The following is a 26,905-nucleotide window of genomic DNA, read 5'->3' on the forward strand; positions in this document are numbered from 1 at the left end:
ACCTAAAAATTAAAGACTGGTTCAACAGTATTAATTAAACCACAGATTTTATTTGTAGAGTCTATTCTTTATGAGTAAATGAAAACACCTCTGAGGTAATCGGACATCCAGGTGTCCTGAGGAATTCCGATTAAATTATCCTAACTTATCTTGGTTCCCAGTTATGTTCTATGGTGAACTTTGATTCCTATGAGAATATGGATTCATAGTAACATAGAGCCTTGATGTTGGAAGAAATCTTAGAAGTCATCTAGATTAGTGTTTTTCAAAAGTACAAATGATCAACAAGTCATGAAACAAATTTAATGAGTCACAACTAGCATTTTTAATAAAACAAAATAGAAAATATTAGACAACAGCACACACATTAAGGGTATCACTGCTTCATAAATCTTCTGTTTTAGTTGTGTATGTGTATATATCCGTAACATGTACTAGGTCACGCTAATGAAAAAATATTCCTCACCACAGGTTAGTCGAAAGTTTAAAGTCACTCGCCTCCATCAAGTCACAGAAGGAAACCTGTCTTCAGTATCTCTGTCAGATGATAAGGCTACTTCCACTATATCACCAAAGGTAGGATACTTACTACTTACACTTCGGACAGTAATGTTAGGAAATACTTTATGTGGAACCAACAATTAACTATCTCTGTTGACTTTTCATCCACAACTCACAGGAAAAGGTTTTTTTCTTTCAAAGAAAAATATCATGCAGTCCTATTCCTTCTTCTTTTTCTTCCTCTTTTTTAAAAATCAGAGATGATTACACCTCAAGTTCAAAAATCTACCATAAAGGGGGTTGGTTTTTTGTTTGTTTGTTTGGTTGGTTGGTTGGTTCCCAGGAAGAGACTCTGGAGACAGAGGCAATAAAGGAACAGAAAAAAAAAACACATAAGGACTCTAGATTGGAGAAAAGAAGCAATACCAAAGAAAAAGGTCAGATCAATAAAGGAGTATTTTTGTAGAAGACATGAAAAAAATTATCAAACTCTGCAGACAATTTCATTCAGAAGAGCATGCATTATTTACTAGCAAATCTCATTTTGGAAATGAGACCTTTTAAATTTTTTAAATACACACATTCAAAGAGACAGAGAGAAAAGAAAGAACTATATTCAGAAGAAGGGAGAACAAATTATGCACAAATGAACCCTTTCTCCATTAACATATAATAAAGTAATTATATGTAATCTATCAAACAATTGTTATTCCTGTCTAATCCCAAGTAAAGTACCTCATATTATTAAATAAATATATATAAATATTTTATAAATATATAGTTTGCCAAATCTGTATTCAGTTAGCTGGCAACTTCATTCTACCTAAAATGCAGAAGAAACTCAAAATGTATAAAGGGAAAAGTAAATTCTGACATCAAAAAATCCTCAAACTAAACAAAGCTCATGCATTTACCACTTACAGGAGACCTCAGGACCCAATTCAAAGCCCTGTTACTCTTACTCTGCTCCCAATTCCAACTACAATATCAGTTCCCAAGACAAAAGCAGTTTAAGAACATTAAACTACAGGAGTGGGGGCAAGGAGGACAAACACTGTATACACTGACATGCAACAAGCAGCAACATGACAGCCTAACTGCTAAGGATGATTTGGAAAGTAACAGAGCCGACTTGGGTGCTCAAGAAACTGATGTCTCGCACAAGGACAAACCACAATCTCACGAGGCTTATAATAATAGTTGTCATTTATATGGTTGACAATGAGTCAACATGTGAGATTCTTTTATGTTCATAACTGTGGCATAAGCAATCTGTAAAACCTGGCTGTCCAGAACAATTGATTCCCTGAGGGCTGTGGTTAACTATAATTTTTACCTTCTACTTTAACTCTTTCAAAAGTTCTCTGACTACTTAAACCAACATATCATAAAGTAATCTTTGATGTTAATAGAGGGTAAAGTGTGTTTGGGTTAGTATTCCAATGACTGGACATTAAAATCACCAGGGGAACTTATTAAAACACTGGTGTTCAAATTCCCCAACCAGAGATTCTGGTTTAATTAGTTTAGATTGAGTCTGCCATCAGAGCTGCTAACGTTTTCCAGGAGAGCCTGATATCCAGTCAGGGTTGGGAACCACTCAGATAAATAATCCTCTAAATGACATCTTTAAGGAGTCTTTAGAGGAATACAGTAAGCAGCATTTCCCAAATTTGTCTTCAAGTCCATTTTTCGTGGGGCACCTAATGGTACTCACTTCGGTAATTCTTCAGCTAAAAATCAAGGTAAATATTAAGTTTAGAATCAAATTTCCAAATTTTTTAAAAGCTCTGCTGTGCTCCTCAGGGCCAGGAGAAGTGAGAGAAGGAAAAGGCTCACTTTTACACGGCTGTCACATTTTTTATTATATTACAAAAACTCCAAGTGAAGGGTTTTAACTAAAAAACTTAATAGCTTATTTAAATGATGTTTTCATTAAATCTGTGACTCAAAAGAATTCATATATTGTGAAAGCTAATTTGAAAGATAAATTCATGCTGCCCTCTAATGGGTCAAGATAAAATTTTTTACCTGGACTATACCAGAAATACTAATGATGGAACAATGTTATCATTTCATAAATAGGAAGACTATATTAAATACCATAGAAAGAAAGTAAGACTTCACTTTTGGGTGTGAATGAGCTCAAAAGATTAATTATGACTGCTTTATTCATGCTCAAGACTTTTAAAACGATCAATCCATTTTCATCAAGCTGCCATGTTTACCTATGCATGTGGAAATCAAGATGAAAATGTGCACCACCTCTGTGCATTCTGCAGTGGCCATCTCTAACTCAGCTTCTCTTCAAATAAGTCACAGCAGTGGTCTTCAAACCTAATGCTCATACCTCATAAAAGAATTTTGAAAACTACATATACTCTTGCTTATTTTGTATTACATCTAAAATTTTAATTAGTATCTAAAATTTTTCATTAGAATGTTAGATACTTGCAAAGGATGTAGTTTCTGGCTTACTGTAAATATTTGACATTTAAAAATAATAGCACTATGTCACTCATCTAAATGTACCCAAAGGAATCTAAGTAATATAGCAGGTTGATATATTTATTCATCTACTTCAAAAATACATGAATTCTGTTAAATATCAGAAATTTTACATCTTTTTTTCCTTCTTAAACTTGTTTTTTATTCTACTGTCTCCATAGATTTTTATCCTAATGTTACATTTTATACCTTAAAGTCTTTTATTGCTCACTCTATCATACCTCTATGCATCAAAAATATGGACATTAATTTAAATTTTTAGCAGTCTATATTTACTGTGACTATATGCATGAATGTTAAAAAAATTCTGTGGAATGAGCTATTATTGCAGTTATTATTAGCAGATAACTAATGGAACATAAATATCACAAACTATTGATAAATAATTCTTAAACAAAAAGTAAAATCTTTGTGGACATGCTTCTCAGGGACATAGGGCTTTAAAAAATAATGTATATTGTATCTAAAGAAAGACTATTTCTTGCTGCTAAATAAGATAGGTTCTCAGTTTTATTTCTATTTCAGTTTTCTAGGTATAATCGTCCCTGAAAAACATTATTCACATGAAAAAGTAAATCACACCTAAAAAACAAAAAAAGTAAATCACCCCTAAGTTCTGTTATAATTTTTTTTCTATGTCACAACTTACACTATGATCTGCCACCAGAAATTATTTTTAATTATTTTAACTGTCAACCAATCCCAAATCAGGCTATCCAAAAAAAAAGTCTTTGTTTCTCAAGTCAAATACGTTTTGGGCTTAAAAGAAAAAGACTTTAAGTTGTCTCACAAAGCAAGACCCAACTACATGCCATATACAAGAGACATGCCAAAAACAGAGAAAGGCTAAAAAAGAAAAGGATACACAAAAGTATACGAGGTTATTGGAAATAAAAAGAAAATAGCAATTATTCTCCTGATATCAAAGTAGAATTCTGGCTAAAAATGCACTGACGTCAAAGGACACTTTTTGTTGTTGTTGTTGTTGTTGTAGAACTCAGGTTTATTATGTCAGCAGGCCCAGAAGAGTTAACACTCCAAGCTTTAGATACCATCTGTAGGTTTACACAGGCCTTTATAGGCTGCCAGTTTACACTTTGCAACATCATATGCAAATAAGGTATAACAAAAGTTGACTAATTAGGAACAAGCTTTGTAGAAATGGACCAATCAGGAGTGAGGGAAATGGACCAATCAGGAGGGAGAGAAATAACCAATCAGAAGTGAGCTCCATGCAAATAAAGTACTACAAATGGACCAATCAGGAGTTAGCTCAAGGAACCAATAGAATTTTAGGGGTAAGTTCCACTTTCCTAGAAGTAAGCCAGTTTCAGAGGCAAAAAGTGAGATAAAGCCACTGGGCCAGGGAACCGGGTGGTGCTGGCAGGAAAGCAGTGGCCCTGCCTGGGGGTCCTGCTGGTCTTTTTTATGGGGCTTCCCACCTAAAGGACACTTTTTTAATGCTAACATTTGCAATTTTCAATAATACATGAATATCAATGTGCCAATTAATGCAGCAACAACCATTATGAAGCAAAGACTATAGGAGATTTGAGGAGACATGGAGAGAGGAACACAAATCCCAAGATACTTTAACATACCACTCTTAGTATAACACAGATCAAATGAGGAAACCGTATGTAAGGATACAGAACATCAAAGCAACAAAACCTCATAGAAGATCGATCTATCTACCTACCTACCTATCTATCCATATACACACATACACACACACATATGTAAGTGTACATACATATCAAACTTCACATGCTTTATACTTCCTCTCGGGGCATTTGCATATTCACACTGATCTTACACTGTATCTCAAAGAATGCATGAGTAAGCGCCACAAAAAGAAGTATTACAAAAACCAGCCTTGGATCACAATATAATAAGCCAAAAGTTAACAACATTTTAAAAAGAAAAAGACCCTTCTATTCTGAAATTGAACCTTTATTAAAGAATTTTAACAAGAAAGGGAAAATACAAACTAGAACTATGTATGGAATGACTGACAAAAATGATCATGAAAATACTGCAGATGAGAACCTACAGGACACGCGGAAAGCAGTGACTGAGGAAACTTCATGGCCTTCCGCAGTTACACCAGTAAAAATGAGAAAGCCTTAGAATAAACGAATTAAATTCAACTCAAGAAGCTTTTCTAAAAGTGATATATATTTTTACTAATTCGGGCGTCAGAATCTGCTCATGTTTTATTTTTTTTCTTATATATTTATATTTGGTTTTAGATTGCAGTTTCCTTTTCTGTACTCTCTTGCCCAGTTTAGGTAACAATATTATACTTGTTTTATAAAGAAAACTTGGGAATTCCACTTTTGATCTTTATGTAGTCAATATACCATTAAAGCTGTGGACTTCTACAATCCGGTAGATAGAATTCCCCTGTGAAACCATGTGAGCCTGATGCTTTTTAATGTGTTTATTAACATTCTATATTTTCCCCCAATGGATACTGATGCATTTAAGCTTTCTATCTCTAATGGGCCAACTCTGGTGAACAGTACTTCCTAGGAAATGATCGATATTGCCTAGGCTTTCAAATACATTTGCACAGAGATCTACAAAATAGGCTCTTGCACCTTGTTGAAATTTTTCCTGGTTTCAGTGGTCATTTCCTCCTTGCCATTTCTTGGTTTTTTGGGGTTTTTTGTTTCTGTTTTTGTTTTTTTTGTGCCTTCTCCGTTTTTCCTCCTTTAGAGCTAGCTAGCAGTCTATTTTGTTAATTTTAAAACTCATGGTTTTGATTTATCAGTTACATCTACTTTTTTCTTTACTTCACTCATTCTGTTTTAATCTTCATTATTTCTTCCTCTGCACTGTCATTTACTCTTTTAAACTAGCTTTTACGATGCTGAGCCATCCTATCCCAGACCAAAAATGTCTTTCCATTTGTTGAAGTTTAACTTTATGTCTTTCAAGAGTACTCTAAAGCTTTCCTCATATATTTTTGCACATTTCTTTTTAAGTTTATTCCTCGGTATTTCATCTTCTTTGTTGTTATTATAAATGGAGTTTTCTCCATCATTATATAGTCTACCTATACTTCCTTGTATATTTGAAGGCTACTGATTCTAGATGTTAATTTTACATCATGCTACCAAATTGAATTCTTTTGCTGTTTCAATTACTTTCTAAACCTTATGCCTCTAAACTGCTTTCTTTTTCTCCTCTAACTGCACTGACTAATGTGCCTAGGACAACACTGAATACTGGAGATGGTGTGCCTTGTTCCTGATCTTGGTGATAAATAAGTTAAAAACCCTCTGATGTACTTCCAAGGTGTGTGTGGTAATCGCTGTTACAGCATTTACCATCCTGAACTATAATCACCTGCCTTCTCCCACACTCTACACCCAAGATCAAGGGTGGTATCTCACTCATCTTCATGTTCACCAGCATCTTGCTTCTCAAGAACTACCTACTGACTGATACTGATGTAATGAATGAATCAATCTATGAATAAATGCATTCCTAGTGTCAATGGATCAGACAAAACATGTTCCCAGACAAGAATCAGAAACTGAGAAGTGATGTCAAAATTTGTGGGATCACTTCACACCCATTAGGATGACTATTACCAAAAAAAAAAAAAAAAACAAAACAAGTGTGGAGAATGTGGAGGAATGAGAATCCTTGTATAAAACTAAATTTGAATGCTGTGGACTTTATTTTGTAAAGCAGAAGTTTGCCTACAAAATATGGGAATTGTTCTGTTCCCGCACTCCTTAACAACTTCACGTTGCACTAAATTGTAAATTCTGTACTACTGCTATAAGGCACATCTTCCCCACAACGCGCTGGTCAAATCAATGCCTTTATCACTTTTCAAACTCAGCTGCCTTTCTGCTACTTCCACGCCTGGTCATGGATCCCACTCCTGGCTTTAAGCCTTCTGAAGCATGCCCAACCAGTCCAAGGCACTTCCTAGGACTGACTAAACTTGCTTCCATTAATAGATAATTTGAAATTAAATCTGTGGAGGGGAAAACTCCCTCTCTCCATTAGCCCTTTCTTTTCTACTCCTGCTGTTATTAGAGTTGCTAGAGGCTCACTGCTATTGATCAGGTGGCATCAAGGGAAAAATGTTCCTTGGAAGCCAAAGTTAGAACTGTTTACAAGGTACACTGTTCAAATGAGTTTTTACAGGCTTCCTTGGAAACTTTGCCACCATTTATCACAATCTTTCTATGAGAAAATACATTCTAAGTTTCCAGTAACCAATATAAAAACAAACTTTGGAAAACGGCCTATTCTGATGATCACCCAAAATCTTGCCCAGAATTTATTAGACATAATATTCCATTTCCAAGAAATCCTATTATTACAGAAACTTCTATAAACATGTAACATAAACTCTCATTATTAAAAGTCATAGTGCTTGCATTAAAAACTATACTTAAATTTCTTTCTAAATGCAGTTAACATTAAAAACTCCACAAACTCCTCACTAAGAATCAACAGTTGAGGGAAATACATAAGAAGTGATTAAATACTAAGGAGAAACATCTGGTAGATAATACTGTTTCTCAATTCATAAAGGAACTCTCCAAAACAAAGGAAAAAAAGATACAGAATTTTTCAAATTTCTCAGAGCTAACACTAGCTACCAACCTATATAAATTTTCTTTGCACAATTCTAGAACTGAATGCACACTCATCTACATGTGACATGCCACCTTAAAACAAGCTTCATAAACTGAACTGTCATTTTGCCAAATATCTTCTTAAAACACAAGTAAATAAGCATTGCTAAAGCAAGATTTTGCTAAGGTGAACAAAAAGACAGTAACATGTGTGAGACAGCACTGCTTCAAACACAAAGGGAATTAAGCACTGTACTTGGTTTTCAGAGCCTGAACAACAGATTAATAAAATTAGTCTCAAATAAAAGAACAAAGAGGATGCTATTTATTTCCCCTAATCTAGTATAAAAGTTGTTTAAACTTTTAAACCAAATTTTGGACTAGAAAGAGAGATAATTCTTGTAAAAAGATCTTATATAATAATATGAGTAAAATTCACCTTTATGGAAAATAATGCATAAACTTAGTAAAAATAATTCAGAAAGGATCTCAAGAACATATTTTTTAGAAAGTGACTAAATGAAAATCACATTAAGGTCAAGCCAGAATTATAAAAAGTCATCTTTTAAATTTAAGAATTGGTTTTGTGTACTTCCGCTTTTGTTTGCGGGGGTTTCAGGGGGAGGGAATATGAAAAATGTTAAACTTGTGTGGCATGAAAACAGTTTTCATTTAATAAACATACCAGATATTTTTAACAGTCTCTAATCCAAAATTAAGTGGTGAGCCTTAGGCCTGTGTGACTGCTTCCAAGGAGTGTGAAGTCCTGAATTTGTATCATGGGCAATTTATCACCAAGTTATTAGTACTTGAATACTAACTCTGTGGCAAGTAAACACAAACTAGCCATTCTATGGGGATGAAAGCGAGAAAGTAGAAAGATCAAAGGTAAAACAGGTGGCTATAAAGCAGAAGAGGTATGTGTGAAGAGGCATGCTGCAAACAATTACATAAAAGGCACAGATTTTCTGAGGCATGTGTTTAAATCCAAAGTTAATAACTGCTGAAGTACACAGTAGTCTTCCAGAGAAATGACTCTCCAGGCTGCAATGGCAGTATTGTTCCAAGGTCAACTAAATTCCAACGAAATGCCACGAGTATGCACACTTGTATTACAGACTTGGTCACCCCCTTCTGTAAGAAATAATAATAGAATCATAGCCTAAGTCTTTTTAATTGTGTATAAATGAAATTTTTTAAATCTCTCAAAATAACATTGTCCTGGTAAAAACACACTGATATTTAAATTATTTTTAAGGAACTAAAAACACTATGGTAAAATAAGGTAATGGGTCTCCTGTGGTCACAGAATTGTTATACCTAATCCTGAAAACAACACTGTGAGGAAGTGCAATTTATTCTCCCCAATTTACAGGTGAGTTAACTGAGAAGCCAAAGGTTGAGCAGCCTGCTCAAATCCACACGGCTACCACTTCAACTCCAGAGTCTGCACTTGCAAGACCAGACTGTATTGCCTACAGTACAATAAAGACTAGCAATTAAGTAACATTTACTAAGGACAGGCAGAAGCTAAGCAATTTATAGACGTATCATTTTATCCTCAAATACTTTATGAGGTAAATATTTTAGCCCCTAGTAAGATATCTACCATGGCTTTGGCCAAATGCTTGAGAGGCAGAAATTAGATGCTTTTTTAGAAATATTTTTAGCTTCAAAGAAAATTGAGAATTATAAAATATATTTTTAAGTCAATTTTACTGAGGTATAATTTACACGTAATGAAATGGGCCTATTTTAAGCTCATAACTAATGAGTTTGACATACAACAATCACCAAAATCAAGATATAGAACATTTCTATCACCAGAAGACAGTGTTGGTATCTTCTAGGAGAAATGTCCACCTAAGATCTAGGCAACCAATGAACTGCTTTTTGTCACAATGGATTAGTTTCACCTGCTCTAAAATGTCGCAAAAACAGAAACTTATAGTTTATATACTACGCGTCTGGCTTTTTGTTCAGCATAGTGTTTTGGGGATTCATTCACTTTGTGGCTTGGATCAGAAGTTTTTCTACTGAGTTGTATTCCATGGCATGGTTATAATACAATTTGTTTCACCACTACGTCATGGTGCATATGACCAGTTCAGGGTTATTATAAAGAAAAATGCCACAAACATTCATGTATAAGTCTCTGAGTAGCCATGGATCTTCATTCTTAGGTAAATACCAAAAGTGGAATTGCTGGGTAACACTGCATGTTTAACTTCATGAGAAAGTGGCAAACCATGACAACATGATGGTACCACTGTATATTCCCAGCAGCAACGTATGAGAGCTCCAGTGGCCCCACTATGCATTTGCTACTATCAACCTTTTTACATTTTAGCTATGGTTTTAAGCCACATTTCCCTGATAACTAATGGTTTTAAGCATCTTTTCAAGTGTTTATTGGCCATTCTTCTCTCTTCTTCAGTGAAGAATCTAGTCAAATATTGTGCTCATATTTTAATTATATCTTTATTGAGTTGTAAGTGTTCATTTATACCATTCTGGATACAACTCCTCCATCAACATATGTATTGCAAATGTTTTCATCCAGTATATGGTCCTGCTTTTTCACTTTTAAGACAGTGACTTCCAGGTACCAGAAGTTTTAAATTTTGATGAAGTTTAATTTCTCAATTTTTTTTTCTTTTATAATTTGTGTTCTTTGTGTTCTAAGATATCTTTGCCTATCTCTAAAGGAACAGTAAATTTTCTTTTAGAAGTTTTACAGCTTTATACATGTAGGTCTATGGTCCATTTCTAGTTCACTTTCCTCTACGGTGTGAGGTATTGAGGATCATTTTTTCCCATCCGGACATCCAACTGTTCTACCACTGTTTTTGGAAAGAGTGGCCTTTGCCTGTTAACACCTTTGTTGAAATTAATTTTGAAAAAACCAAATTGACCATATATGGGTGCGTTTATTTCTTGACTCTTTATTCCAGGGATCAGCAAACTTTTTCTGTAAAGGGCCCGATGGTAAATATTTTGGGATTTGCAAGCCATGAAATCTGTCATACCTACTCAAATCTACTGCTGTAGCATGACAGCAGCTACAGACAAAACATAAACAAATGATCATGGCTGTGTCCCAATAAAACTTTATTGACAGACACTAAAAATTTCAATTTTTATCTAAATTTTATGTGTCATTCTTTTCATTTTTTTTCCTCAACCATTTTAAAGTGTTAAAAAATATTCTTAGTTTGCAGGCCATACAAAAACAGGCAGGCCAGACTTGGTCCATTTGGCCATAGTTAGCCAACCTCTGCCCCGTTCTGCTCCACTGATCTATGCAGTTGGCCCTCGGTATCTGTGGCTTACACATTCCCAGATTCAATCAACCACAGGTAGATAATATTCGGGAAAAAGAAAAAATCCAGAAAATTCCAAAAAGCAAAACTTGAGTTTGCCACGTGCCCTGGCAACTATTTAGATAGCATTTACACTGTATTAGGTATTGTAAGTAATCCAGAGATGACTTAAAGAATACTGGAGAATGTGCATAGATTACATGCAAACACGACACCATTTTATATAAGGGACTTGAGCATCACTGGATTATGGTATCCGTGGGGACTAGGGGTGGGGTTCTGGAACTAATCGTCCACAGATACCAAGGGACAACTGTATATTACTCCCTATGCCAGCATTCCACTGTCTTGATTACTGCAGCTTTTTAGCAAATGTTGAAGTCATGTAGTGTGACCTCTCCAAATTTATCCTTTTCAAAATTGTTTTGGCTACTGCAAATCCTTTACATCTCCACACAAATGTTAATATTATTTTATCAATTTTACAAAAAAAAAACCTCCTAAGATTTTGGCTGGGATTGCATGTACCTTCATGTTAACTTTAGGAAAACTGACATCTTGATATCAAGTGTTCTTTGAGCAATATTTTTTCCCTTTCAGTATAAAAGTCATACACATATTTTGTCACATTTAACCCTGAGTATATGTTTTTATGCTTTTTTAAGTTTCCAGTTGTTCAACACTATTAAATAAAAATACTGTTTTTTGTACATTGACCTTGTAACCTGTGACCTTGCTCAACTCATTTATTTCAACAGCTTTTCATTTGTGATTTCTTATCATTTTCTACATACAGCATCATGTCATTTGCAAATACAGTTTTATTTCTTTTCCAATATTTTCCCCCATTAATTTCTTCTTCATATTACACTTGCTAGAACTCCAGTACAGTGTTGAATAGAAATGATAATGGTGTATATCACTGATTTGTTCTTCATCTTACAAGTATTTAGTCTTTCACTATAAAACATAATGTCAGCTAGACGTTGTTCAGGGAAATCCTTTTATCAGATTAAGTAAATTCTCTTACACTCCTAGTTTGACGAGTCTGGATCATGAATGAGTGATGATTTTCATCAAATGCTTTTTCTGTGTCTAATAAGATGCTCATACTTTTTTTTCTTTATTCTATTATGGTTAATGCTTTCCTAAGATAAACTTCATTTAATCATGGTGTATTATATTATTTAAATTTTCCTTAATTTAATTTGCTAATATTTTGTTGAGGATTTTATATCTATGATAATGAAAGGATAGTGATCTCAAGTTTTCTCTTTTAAGTTTTTTGTCTGGTCTTAGTATCAAGATAATGCTAGCCTCATAAAATGAGTTGGGAAGTGTTCCATTCTTCTGTTTTCTGAGATACTGATATTATTTCTTCCTCAAATGTTGGTAGCATTTATAAGTGAAATAATTCAAGATTTCAATTTTCTTTGTGGAAAGTTTCTAAATACAAATTCAACCTCTTTAATAGAGTTCTTGAGTTTTTCTATTTGCCTTTAAGTTAGTTTTGGTTATTTGTGCCTTCTTATAAATTTGCCCAATTCATTTAAGTCAGCAAACTTTTCCTTAAAGGGCCAGACAGTAAACATTTTAAGCTTGCTGGCCGTAGTTTGTCACAACTATTCACCTCTGCCATTATAGTTCAAAAGCAGCCAAAGATGACACATAAACAAACGGACATGGCTATGTTCCAATAAAACTGCAGGCAATGAGCCTGCAGGTCACAGTTTGCCAACCAATAATCTAAATTATCAAATTTATAAAGTCATTCATAAAGCTCCCTTATAATTTTTTTAATGTTAACAGATTTCCCTGTTTTATTCTTGATATTGGTAATAATAGATCTTTGCCTTCTCTCTTTTTCAGTCTAGCTAGAAATTTACCAATTTCATAAATCTTTTCCCAGAAGCAGCTTTTGATTTCATCAATTTTTTTCAAATGTTTGTCCATTTTCAGTGTCATTGGTTTCCACTCCTATCTTTATTATTTCCTTCTCTGTATTGTGGATTCAACGTGCTCTTCTCTTTCTAGCTTCTTAGGGTAGAAGCCTAAAGCATTAATTTTGGATTTTTTTTCCTCACATAAGCATTTAAAGATATACATTCCCCGTCCAAGCACTTTAGCTGCACCCACATATTTCAATGTTTCATTTTCATCTTCATTTAGTCCAAAATATTTTTCTAATATTTTTGTGATTTCTCCTCTGACACATGTATTATTTAGAAATGTTTTTAAATTTCCAAATATTTGTGGAATTTACCAGATACTTTTATGGTATTTATCTCTAACTTAATCCCTTTGTGGACAGATGACACAGTTTGTATTATTTCAATTCTCTTAAACTTATTGAAAATTGTCTCATAGCACAGCATATCATCTGTCTTGCGGAATACTCCATGTGTACTTGAAAAGAATGTATATTCTGTCATTACAGGATGGAGAGTTTCATAACACTGGTCGACAGCATTATTGAATTCTATAGATGTCTTAGCTCAAGCTGCCGTAACAAAACACCATAGACTGGGAAGCTTAAACAACAGACATTTATTTTCTCACAGTTGTGGAGGCTGGATGCTAAGGTCAAGATGCTAGAATGGTCAGTTCCTGATGAAAGAGCTCCCTTCCTGGCTTGTAGACAGCCAATTTCTTATGTCCTCCCCTGCGGGGAGAGGGGAGGTGAGGAGTAGAGAGCCAGCTGTCTGGTGTCTGTTCTTATAAGGGCACCAATTCCACATTGAGGGCTCTACCTTCATGATCCATCTAAGCCTAACTACCTCCCAAAGACCCTATCTCCAAGCACCATCACATTGGGGGGTAGAGCTTCAACATACGAATTTGGGGCATACACAATTCAACCCAGAGCAGCACCCCTACTGTTTTTCTGTCAACTTATTTTAAGGCCTGTTAGTAGATACATGTATATTTAGAATTGTTGGTCTTCTTGATGATTTTATCCTTTTATAATTGGTAATTTTATCCTTGATAATATTTCTTGTTCTTAACTCTACTTTGTCTGATATAAATATAGCCACTCCAGCTTTATTATGATTAGTGTTTGCATAAACTATCATTTTCCATCCTTTTACCAATCTGTGTCTTCATATTTAAAGTGCATTTCTTTACGTATCATATAGTTGTAGTTTCTGCTCTTTTATTCAGTCTGACATTCTCTACCTTTTAACCATAGTGTTTAGACCATTTATATTTAACATAATTATCAATATGAGTTTAAATCTATCACACTGTTCTTTGTTTTCTATTTATCCCATGTGTTCATCACTCCCTTTTTCTGCCTCTTTTCTACCTTTAGATTACAATTTTTTTATGATTCCACTTTATTTCCACTATTATTTCTTAGCTATTTTCTTTTCTTCACTCTGCATCAGTATGCTTCGTTAACTTACCACAACTTCTCTTCACACTGTATTTTATCAGTTCATGTATAATGTAAGAACCTTACCTAGATTTTCTACCTGTTTACAGCGGGAGGGTAAATCTACTCCCAGTTATTCCACCATGGCCAGAAACATAAGCCACTAAAATGATTTTTTAAATAATTTGATTTTTATCTAATACTTGGGGGAAACAAATATTGGGGGACCTGCTTCATATTTCACTTCAAAGAAAAAAAGCTCTATTTCTATTTCATATAATGAAGAGTGTCACATCTGGTCTAATCAAGCAATGAGTTTTGTTTTAAAGGATTACAATGACCGCTAATTCCTATTCTTAATGTTAAACATAGCCTGCCTAAGACAAGAGCTTATGACCCAGAATAATCCTCCTTTTACCTTAAAATTATCTCCCTGGCTCTCTGATTCCTGGCTTCATTGAATTCCAGTTCATTCTCCCTCATCTTTGCTTTGGTAACCTATTGAAATTCTCTTCTCTGGATTATGAGAGCTTTGAAAGACAATGTATTTAAATGTTTCTTTATTATGGGTTTAGACTTATTTTTCCCCAAATGAAAAACGCTGCTAATTTAATTAACGCAATCTTACATAAAAACAAGAGGAAAACAGTAGAAGTTTTGTCTTGTAGTCTTTCAGTTCTCCATCTATAATGTGATATCCTCATGAAGAAATATCATTTTTAAAAGAAGTATCATCTTGAAAAGTTCTGACATACATTTTTGCATAAAGCACATGATAAAAGAGAAAGAATATAGTCCCCAAACCAAGGGGTATAATATACAGAAGGGAAAATTACATATAGAATGAATTCCTGCTTTTCACCACTTCTAATTTCACTCATCTAAGAGGCTTTAGAGTTGTGTACTTGGCTGACTTTTTCCTATTAGATCAAACCATATAAAACTGGCATTTTTATAGGTCAAAGAAAGGTCTAAAACTGGCGATTTCATAGTGTTTAACCTCTCGCTAATCAATTAGGCACAGACCTTGGAGGACTAATCAAAGTTAATGCACCCAGTCTGTATGTTGCTTTATCAGTACACAAGCACCATCTGGCGGCAGAAAGCAAAATTGTAGTTTTAGTTTTATACCTGTTGATACCACTACTGCTACAAATATATTCAAAGTTTCTCAACTGTGCTACTTTCCAACATGATTTTTTTAAAGGGTGTTACAGACTGGTGAGGAACATTCACACTGATAGCTTGAGCAAAATAAATAGCAAATGAACATCGCAATAATTTGCAGCTAGTCATTAGTCTATATAATGCAAACTTTGAAATATAATAAGCTATTTCATAAACTAAAATCTTGGTTATTTCTAGTTTTACTGATAATTAACATAATGAAATAAAATCAGTTCAGATACTTCAAAAAAACATGCTTCTCTGTATCAAAATTTCTACTAATAGCCATAGTTGTCCATAAAGTTCTTTCTAACTCTCAAAGGTTTATTTCCCAGGAGAAAGGTGGAGACCATGAAGCCTGGAGTAAGTACCTGGATCTGCCTATAGGAACAAGTAGCTTTTTGGCAAAGTAGTTCAAACTCTTTCCTTGTTTAACTTGCTATGACTCCTCCCAGACATGCCACGAGAAAACCTTACTAACCTAGCTACTACAAGTGGTTGGGCCAGAAATTGAATACATGAACCAAAGGCAACCAAATATTGTCTTAACACAAAACACAGTAACCAAACCTGAGGACAGGGGTGCTTGGCATGGGTGCACGCCATGAAACTGTTTCAAATGAATGATGACAAAGCAATATAACCAAATCCTTTTGGGAAGGAAGTATAAATGCCAGATAATGAAGAACAGATATATCACTCAAAGTTAGGCTGTATCCTAAACACCGTATTCTGCAAGATATATTACACATCCCTATTCTGGAAACTCTAGACGCAAAAGCCCTCTTCCTATATGTACTTCCAACAAACCCTCAAAGTCAAAGATAATTTTCAAATACCCTTTGTTTTGGCTTTAAAGAGTGATAAAATGAACTCCTTCTAAATATCTTCCAGTCAATTTAAACTCAACACAGTCAAAATTGAATTCCTCATCTTTCCAAAGACCTATCCAGCTGTTCTCATTGTGAACAATATGACTAGCGATCCAGATATGTTATCCTTCACACCCTCTTATCAATCCCCAAGGGCTATCAAATCTACCTTCTAAACGTCCCCTCTTCTCCATCTTCACTCTTCCATATTCCTTGTAATGCATCTTTCTCTCTGGAATTTTAAGCCTATCCAAACTGTTTTCCACATACTGCCAAAGGAATATTCCTAAAACAGATATTCAATTATTTTATCTGTCAGCTAAAAAATCCTTCCAAGGCTCCCAATCACCTTCAGGATAAAACTTAAACCCCATGGCATGCCGCTTGAGGACATCCGGGTCAGAGACCTGCCTGAACCTCAGCCTTTTCATTCCACTCAAATCAAATTGCTTGCAAGTCCACAAATGAACTAAAACCTCTCAGGACTCCCTGCCATCGTTCCCAAAACCTAGATTGCTTTTTCCTACCTTCCTCAGCTGCGGAACACCTCACTGACCTTGAGATTCAGTTCAAATGTCAACCCCTTCTAGGGGGCTTCTTTAATTCCCCGGTCCAAGTGAGGGGCTTGTTCTCCACGTTTCCACAGCCCACGAGGGACACAACTTACCGTTCCAATGGTTTCTTTTCATTGCCTTCCTCTTCTAGGAGACTCAGAGTCTAACCCGACTGTCTTTCATCAAAGTATCTATTCCAACACAACATGTGGCAAAGAGTAGGCATTTGATAAGTCCTTTCATTTGGTGGTATTATCTCTAGCTGGAAAATGAAGCTAAGGGAGGTCCAGGGCCTTGCCCAAGACCACACAGCCAAAAGCATCAGAAGTAGGATTTGAACCCAATGTTCTGACCATAATGGAAATGACTTTCCCTCAGAATCTTTGCCTTTAGGGAACCACTCTATAAAATAATTGTGCTCTGAATAGCATTTTGGATAGGACTAAATCCTGTTTCCCCAGGCTGGGCACAAACTCAAAGCTGGCCAATTAAAGTATCCCCTCACCCCAAATCTGGCCTGAATGACAAATTCTGGAATGAACAGGCTACTCAGAGTCTTTCTTGGGACTTTTCTAAGAACTATTTAAAAACAAACAAACAAAAAATGTGTTCCTCCTTGAGTGCCCTAAGTCTAAGGACTATATAGCATATGAGATATAGCAAACAGAAGTGAGCATGTTCGAAAATAAAGTCAAGCAGAGGAAAAATTAGACAAGAGCTAGAAAGAGAGAAATGGAAAATGAGGAAAAACAACACTGAAGCCCTATATCCAACCATGCCTGAAGGTCTCCCCAAGACATCGCCTATAATATAGCTTGAGTCATGGCCCTCTGAAAACCTGCGTCAGTATACTGGGGGGCTTTCTGGCCATTAGCCAAGCAATAATGCTTCTTTAATCCATGAATACAAAAAAAAAATACATAAAACTGTAGGAGGCCTAATTTCAGCCATTCAATTCCTTCAGATAGTGGATGTTTTTATAACAAAGGTAAGAGAACAAAAGCATAAAATGTTCTCCAACTTTTACATCTTATACTCCATCAAATAAATTTTTGTATGTATTCAACTTTATAATATATCTGTTAGTAAACAATGCCCTAAATGAGAAAGAAAAAGATGTTTGGACATGTTCAGTTTAAAATAACTTGGGTGCAATAAAAGGAGACATAGGTTTTTTTTTTTTTTTAAGTTACAGGTGTTTTTTTTTTAATGTTGCATAATCATTTATTTTATTTTTAATTTTGGGGGGAGGAGTAATTACGTTTATTTATTTAATTACTTTCAATGGAGGCACTGGGGAACTGAACCCAGGACCTCGTGCATGTTAAGCATGCACTCTACCACTTGAGCTATATCCTCCCTCCAACAGGTATTTTAGAATCCAGGCTGTACCCACAAAGTTTGCTCACGGGTAAACCTCTTTTTCCTCCAGTTATCACAAAACAGGGCAGCGGTGGAAAAGACCTTTTTTATGAGTTCCTCCTCAGGCCTTTGAATGAGTTCAAGTGAAGAAGCCTCATGAGGAAAGAAGAGATTTTAAAAATAGCATCGGTAATATCTAATTATTAATTAATATTATTTTAAGTAGAAAATGAAAGGACCTTTTCAAAAATCCCTCTAAAAGATATCTGTTTCTTGAACTTCTTAACCTTTCATTCCTTGCGTTATTAAGAAGCTACTGATTCATTTGGAGTCTGACAAGGAGAAAAGCGTCTCCTCTGATCTTTGGCTCCAAATCCCCTGTAACACATTCAGGTGCTGTCATCTGCAAATTAAGGTCATATGTGAAATCGTAAGTTTAACAGCCTAATGAGTAATGGTTAGGTTTGTCCTTCTGTGAGCAGAGAGCTTTTAAGTTGAAACATGGCTTGGCAGCTTACCAGTACTTTCCTGTTTTCTTTTTACCCTTTTTGTGATCTGCAGAAAATTCTGAAGACGCTCCAAAAATCTGAAGGGAAAGTCCACTTTATCCATGCGGTGGGAACAGCCTAAGGCAAAAACCCTTTAGAGAAGTCACAAAAAAATTCTTGAAGCTCTCATGACAACCACGGAATCAGATCTTGAAACTAGACATTGCCAACAAAGGAATAATGTCAACATTCTTAACGGAAATCTAAAACAGGGGGAAAAAATCAAACCAAACCACATGACTCCTGTCACATCCTCAATACCAACTCCTCCCCCACCCACGGCCCAGCCTGTTCCAGCCACCCTGGCCTCCAGGTGGAGGCACACAGCACGGGGTGCACGCCTACTTCAGGGCTCTGCACTCTGCTGCTTCTGTCTGAATGTTCTCCCCTTCGCTCACGACACTCACACTGCCTCTTCCCTCTGCTCCTTTAGGTCTTTATCAAATCTGTCACCTTCCTGACTGACTGAGCTCCATGAGGACAGAGATTATTGTCTGATTTTTCATTGCTTTAGCACTAGATTTCTTTCATTTAAAAGTAATAGGTTCATTAGTCAAAAAGGCTCTAGTCCTTCAAATAAAGAACTACAGATACTGAAATACAATAAATGTTTACATATAACATCCTCATGGCTCTACTCATTATAGCACATTAAAAGTAAAACACCTTGCAAGTATAAAGTAGACAAGGTGTTCCTATTTCAGGGGACCAAATCTATCTATCGTGCTTAAGTAGGCAAAGAGTTTTATTCACATGAAGTTATCTCAGACTGATGAGAAATGCAATGGGTGTGTTACAGAGAAAAAGACAAAGAAAAGCAACTGTGAGATAAATGGTGTGTCCCTCCTGCCTCCCATGCGGTGTGGATACCAAGTTAAGAGTCGGGAAGTCTGCTGCCAACAGATGCTCCACAGTGAGAAGCAAGGACGCTAGCGAAGAGAATGGGAATGGAACAACATCCCGCGGAGCAGAGGAGAGCTAAGGGTTTAGGCCAAGACAGCAAGGGGAAGATGGTGAATACTCTCTGGAAGCATTACCTGAGGGGGAAAGATGGACCACAAGTCACCAACTGCAGGTTTCAGCGGGGCAAGCAAGAGAGGTGTCAGCTACCTGGTGGACAAGAGACATCACCACAAAGACCAGAGGAGCCAGAGGGGGCACCCCCTCCCTCCCCACCAGGACAATACAGTAAATCCCCCCCAGACACATGGGGAAGGAAAGGGGGGAGAGGCAGAAGCTTTTCTTAAAGAACCTGAACAATAATATTTAAATGAACCATTTACAATTTGAACACGACTAAACCTTAGGTGATAATTTTTCCACTACCAAGCAAGACATCAAAAAGCATTAGATTATCTATCGATTAAACAAGTATCTTCTCCTCATATCTGAACTGTAATAATCTGTCAGTAAATATACAAAATGTTTTTAAAAGCATCAGCATCCCAACACTAGAAGAAATGATAACTGTGTGACTGGACAGAGGTATCAGCTAACACTATAATGGCAATCATATTGTAATGTAAATGTATCAAACCATTATATTGTATACGTTAAACTTACACAATGTTATATGTCAATTATGCCTCAAAAAAAAACTAAGTATCAGCAAATATCTGATCACACATGAGAATTTCTTAAGCATAAAAGCAGTGAGAGCAATGCACACAAAAAATAGATTAGACCATAATTAACATTTAAAACTGCAGTACATTAAAGACAAACACAAAACTAAAAGCTAATTTTTTAAAATCAGGAAAATCAAACAAATAGAATAGACTTAGTGGTAATACCCTCAACACATAAACATTTGAAGACTGATCGAGCAATGCAATAAAAATTAGCAAATTAAGAGAGACGAAAAGGACAAGTAACTAATAAATATCTGAAAAGCTGTTCAACCTCACAAAGTAATCAATAAAACTGAAAGTTTAAAACATATCACTTTTAACCACTTAACTAACTTAAGACAATGTGTTTTAAAGTCAGCATTGTCACAATAATACAAAATATACTATACGAAATCAGTATAAACTTCAATGCAATTGGGTAATACATTATTGTTTTTAACCCAGTAGTCCCCTTATAGTAATCTACCTTAAGGAAATAATCAGTAATGTGAACAAAAACTTGTATATAAAGAGTGTTTACTGCAATATTATTTATAATTGCCAAAAAGGGAAGAAAAACAATCTAGATAATCAAAAACAGGTGTATTTTGTTTATATACTTATCAAGTATTCCTTGTTTACACCTGTTTAAATACTTGCAAAGTATACCCCAGCTATATGAAGTATTATATAGCCACCAAAATTATTTTTCAGAGGTTAAATTTTATGAAAAATGATTGCTATATTAAGAGAAAAGGGCAAAATATTACATATTGGGAATAAACAAATTATGATACATTCACACAAAGAAGTATTATTCAGCAATTAAAAACTGCAAACCCCAGGCTCAAACAACATGGATAAATCTCAAAATCAAAAAAAAAAAAAAAAAAACTAACTACTATATATAAAATAGATAAACAGCGAGGTCCTGCTGTATAGCACAGGAAACCATATTCAATACCTTGTAATAGCCTATAATGAAAAAGAATATGAACAGGAATATATATGTATAAATGAATCACTATGCTATATATCAGAAATTAACATAACATTGTAAATCTATACTTCAATTAAAAATAAATAAATAAAAAACAAAATAAGAAAACAATTATAATACGTGAAAAAAGTCAGACACAAAAGAGTAAATACTGGTTGACTCTGTAGAAGTTCAAGGACAAGCAAAACTAATCTATGGTGACAGAACAGTGGTTTCTTCCGAGAAGAGGTGTGTGAAGTGCAAGTAAGTGTGAGGAAGCTCTCACATTGATGGAAATGTTCTGGATCTCAATGGGGTGGTGATCACATGAGGATATAAATAAGTAGAAAGTCATCAAACAATTAATATACACACAGATAAATAAAATAATAAAATAAAGGCAGGAGATGTACATTTAAGATTTGTGCATTTTACCATTCATATAGTATACCTCCACAAAGTAATACAGAAATTGCATATAAAGGGTAATTTCAATTTGGTTAAATATATTTATATGCAAAGACTAAAAAGAATGTCAAGTACATTAAAATATTAAAGGTGCTACATCAATTAAAAATAAATAATTAAAAATAAAAATATTAAAAAAAATAAAGGTGTTTAGTTGAGATTGCAGGTTATTTATATTTTTAATTTTCTGCATCTTCCACATTCTCTACAATGAGTTATATGATTCATAAACAATCAAGAAAAAAGACCATAAATTTTTTTTAAATTCTACCATGCTTGCAAAAGAAAATTCTGCTACACTTATAACTAACACAAAATTATTCAATGTGCAGAAAGACTTAGTAAATCCTTCCAAGAATTTCCCTATAAATTATAAGCACTCATGTTTGCAATGTCTTCAGACAAATTAAGAAAAGCACTAATTAAGCTAAGCACCTGCTTAGTGAATAAGCAAGCAAGACAACTGCAAAGCCCGCACCACCCTGTGGAACGACTTTACAACGTGGTCCTGCCTGCAATAAACACAGGGCTCTCAGGACGCAACAAAAACCAGTTCCTGAAAACCAGTTATTCTTTTTTAATTTAAACATTTCTTACATGGCTGATACCTCTAAACTCCATGCAAAAATGCCTCAAGTGAATTTTCTTTACAACGAAAATACCCTTTGAGTTTCAGAAACTTGTATATATGCATAAAATAATAAATAAGAACAAAACCAAAGAAGATATACAAACCTCTGATTGTACATGCCCCGAAAGTTGTAATTAGCTCTATAATTTGGGAAAGGCTTTGGATCTAAGGGCCTGTAGATGGCAGGCTCTCCCCTTTTCATAGCCAGCCCATTCAGTTCCACAGTTGGAGTTATACTACCTGTTTAAAAGAAATATTAAAGGCACACAAGTGAAATATTTCCATAATAAACCATGCAATCTATATTTTACATATAATTACCGTGGAAGAAGGTGGAAGTGGGTGGCCCCTTCTGTACGATTTTCTAAGGGGGTGCATAAACAAATTAAACAGGAAAATCATTCCTAATGAAATCTCTTTGGGGTTTTTGCAAAATTTTTTGTATATTAATGACCAAAAATTCAACTTTTATAGTCACACCATTTCAAAACAAGGAAAACAGAAGGATCATAGATTGCTTAGTTTGAATATTATAAAGCAGGTGTTGAACTTCAAAGTTACTTACCGCAGAAAGTTTGTAATTATTTAATCAGTAAGAACATCACAGTCTGTGAATATTTTTATTTATAGTTTGGTAATCAAGTGACTAAAATTAGCAACGAATACAGGGTCATCAGTAATTCTTAGACTTAACTAATGAAAATAAATTTTGAGATTTTTCTATAACCAACCACACGACAAAGTAGTAAAGATAAGCAAAGCTTTTTGTAGATAATCTTTAAAGATAAACACTGAAGCATTTGTGGATGAAGTGATATACCTGAAATTTGTTTTAAAGTAATTCAGAGACCACAGGGATGAGAAACAAGACTGGCCACCATGTGTGGATAACAGAAGCAACTGATGGTAAGTTCAGGGATGCTCAATACCTTAGTCTTTCTTCTGCAAAAGTTCGAAAAATCCCATAATACATAACACACACAACATAAACTTATTACGTCAAGTTATTTTAAGTACCAAAAAAGGTTATTTAGTAAAACATATATATGTTCTATATAACAAATCACAAAAATGAATCTTAAGCTTTTACAGAAAGTAAAACTTATGTCAAGTGTAAATTCTGTACTATTTCATTTGAATTATGCCTTTTGCACCATACATCATGAACAAAAACGGGTCCACTTATTGCAGCAGAGAAACTGGGGCACAAAGTACAGGCTGGAGCAGGGGAGCCTGACGCAAACACACAACGGGCAGCATGGTGACAAGTAATCCATCACGAGTCACAAGCTGCTCATTTTGTGTCTCATTTCAAAAGAAATCATGTGAAACCACTGAAGATTACTATTAAGAACAAGAACTAAACCAAGGTGAAGAGAAAGCAAAAAATAAAGGGCGTGGGAGGAAAGGATTAGGCAGAAAAGGGAGAGATAAGGATAAGAAAAACAGCAAAGAAAAGTTAACAAATATAGTAAGTCCAATTAGTCCAAACCCCCATTTTAATACATACACTCAGGGCAGAGGAAGAGTAAGTCAAGCATTTTCTTTCTTTGTTTCTAACAGTATTTGACAGAGGGATAAGTAAAATGCACAAACCTTAAGCACACAGCTCCATGAATTACTACACGCATAAACACTCATATAACCACCTTTCAGATCAAGATACAAGCACTTCCATTACCCAGGAATACCCAGTCAATACCCTCCTCCCCAAGTTACCCACTATGACTTGTCAGTACAGATTAGTTCTGCCAGTTCTTCAAGTCTGATTATGTATTCGTTTGTCTAGCTTCTTCCACTCAACATAATGATTTCATTGGATATATCAGTACTTCAGAGTTTATCACCAAATAGTATTCTACTCAGTTTATCTGATCTGCTGTTAATGGGACATTTGGATTGTTTCCAGTTTGAGGCTATTAAGTATAAAGCCACCGTGAACATTTTTTAAATGTCTCTTAGTGGACATACACACTCTTTTCAGTTGGGCATATACCCAGCAGTGGAACTGGCAGGTCACAGAGGAGGTTTATGTTTAACTTTATTAGTAACTACCTAACAGTTTTCCAAAGATTTTTTTTAACACCAAAGAGCCACTGATGCCTTTAAAAGTTTGAACTGTTCTTATTTTATAAAGATTTCAGTTTAATAATTAACATGTTCACCAGTTGTACGATTTATGTCATCATGAATGCTACTCTGCAGCAATCATACAGGCACAAATATCGTAACAATCAAATGGGAAAAGAAGAAAAGAAAAAAAAAAGCTTGAAGGACCTCATCCTTTAAGTATGGCAATAAACAGGAAACTAACATGTCTGAAAATCACCAGTGAGGTCTGTCACCCACACCAAAATTGCATTTTAAACTAGGTAAAAGTACTGAATTCATATCATTTAAAGAAAGAAATAATCTCATATAAATTCATTTGAAAGTAAGACTATATTTTCTTCACAGAAATGCTAGAAACTAGTGTTTGTGAAGAAGAGTTAGAAAAGAAGCAGAGGGAAGGGGGCTGGGAAAGGGATAAATCGGGAGTTCAAGATTTGCAGATACTAATATATATAAAACAGATAAACAACGAGTTCATACTGCATAGCACAGGGAACTAATTTCAATATCTTGTAATAACTTATGGTGAAAAAATATGAAAACGAATATATGTATGATCATGTATGACTGAAGCATTATGTTGTACAACAGAAAGTGACACAACGTTTAAACTGACTCTACTTCAATAAAAATACATACACAAAAAAGAGAGAGAGAAGCAGAAAAGCACAAACCACGCTGATAAGGTTTTAATTTCTTTAGAGCAAAGCACTACACCTGTTTCCTATAGAACAAGACTGACATCTCCATGTGTGCACACCTCTCTTGACTTACACAGTGAGGCTCTCACAGAAGACATTTAAAGAATAACTTCAAACTATGAGCTGCCTCCAGGAAACGCTGAGTACCACCGCTTCCAGTGAGTGAGAGTTGGACCCAGGCTGCATAAAGATAATCATTACATAGGAATCCTCATGTATTTTACGGCTATAAAGTTGACACTGTGAACACATAATCAGAATACATTAAAGGAAATTTCTACATTTACCAATGATAAAAATAAAAAGACTAATAAATTAGATATATAAACATACTTAACAACTGTGGATTCCCATCATATGACAGGCAAAAAAAAAAAAAAATCCACAACTACTTTTCAAGGAGCAACATATTACTAACACTTAAAGAAACAACTTTGCAGGAAGTTAGAAAAGCCCCTGGAACACAGCAGTCACTCAAGAAATGTTTGCTGAAAGGATGAATTGATTAACTAACCAATCAGGGCCCTGGGAGGAATGACAGGAGCCAGGGTAAGGAAAACACACGATGACCTAGGAACATCTTATTGTGCCAGGAAGTCAGAAATGCCCAACAAATGATGAGGAAGCATCTGAAGTTCACAGGACTCAACCTGAAGGGGCCATTCCACTGGCCAAAGCTGAGACAATTTGATCATCAGAATAAATAACGATAGTAATAGATCATAAGCCTGTAGGTAAAATAGGAATCCAAGAGTCTACAGTGATATAAGTAAATAAACACAAAATGAAGGGAATGAGAAAGCTCTCAGGCACAATGCTGATGAATAAATCGAAAATGAATATGGAATTAAAAATCACCCTTTTGGCAACCTTCAGAGTAGTCATTGATTCAGACAAGAATCATCAATGGATGTCAAATCTGGTGAGTGAAAATTTGATAAGAACAGAATGCTTATGTAGTCTCAAAGTATCTCCTCAGAAAACACTTGTTAATTGTACTACGTAATAATAAAATATACATCTTAATTAACTTTACAATAGAGAGGCCTGGCAGACACAGTCTTAACCAAATGACAAAAATCATCACTAACGGGACAAACCAATATCCTGTGTCTCCTGTTATGACACTGAGCCCAGGTCACTTCTGTGATATGTGCTAAAAGTGCATAAATCATGAGGAAACACCAGGTAAACTCAACTGAGGGGCATTCTACAAATGATGTCAAGGTCATAAAGAACGAGAAGGCCTGAGGAACTGTTCCAGACTGAAGTGGAATGAAGAGAAACAGTAAATCCGTGATCCTGATTAGATGCTGGACCTACAAAGGGTGTTCCTGGGACCATCAGTGAAATGTGAATGGAGTCTGTGGATTACACGGGGATACGGGACCAGCAGTAACTCCCTGACAGACAGTGTCTGTGTACTTAGGAAGTTACACAGGAAGTAACTTAGGAAGTACGCAGGAAGTAACTTAGGAAGTAACTTAGGAAGTAACTTAGGAAGTACGCAGGAAGTACGCAGGAAGTAACTTAGGAAGTACGCACCGATGTGCTCAGGGGCAACGGGATGTCACGGCCACAGCTTA

General features: G+C 35.2%; 1 protein-coding gene and 1 long non-coding RNA gene across 6 annotated transcripts in view; both read right to left on the reverse strand.

Moving 5' to 3' along the window:
• The window catches only part of STAU2 (staufen double-stranded RNA binding protein 2), a 247,285-nt gene that overhangs the window by 179,615 nt on the left and 40,765 nt on the right, over positions 1–26,905 (reverse strand). For all 5 annotated transcript variants that reach the window (XM_074355041.1, XM_074355040.1, XM_010951387.2 and 2 more), the window contains one exon: positions 22,611–22,746. In XM_074355041.1, coding sequence (XP_074211142.1) covers positions 22,611–22,746 — 136 coding nt within the window. The remainder of the gene's footprint in view (positions 1–22,610; positions 22,747–26,905) is intronic.
• Positions 842–22,594, reverse strand: LOC141575562 (uncharacterized). The gene is made up of 3 exons (XR_012503212.1): positions 19,856–22,594; positions 18,789–18,910; positions 842–853 (listed from the first exon to the last, which is right to left on the reverse strand). It is a non-coding gene; the product is annotated as an uncharacterized LOC141575562 (long non-coding RNA).

This window comes from Camelus bactrianus, chromosome 29 (assembly GCF_048773025.1).
Source record: "Camelus bactrianus isolate YW-2024 breed Bactrian camel chromosome 29, ASM4877302v1, whole genome shotgun sequence".
NCBI classification, from domain to species: Eukaryota; Metazoa; Chordata; class Mammalia; order Artiodactyla; family Camelidae; genus Camelus; species Camelus bactrianus.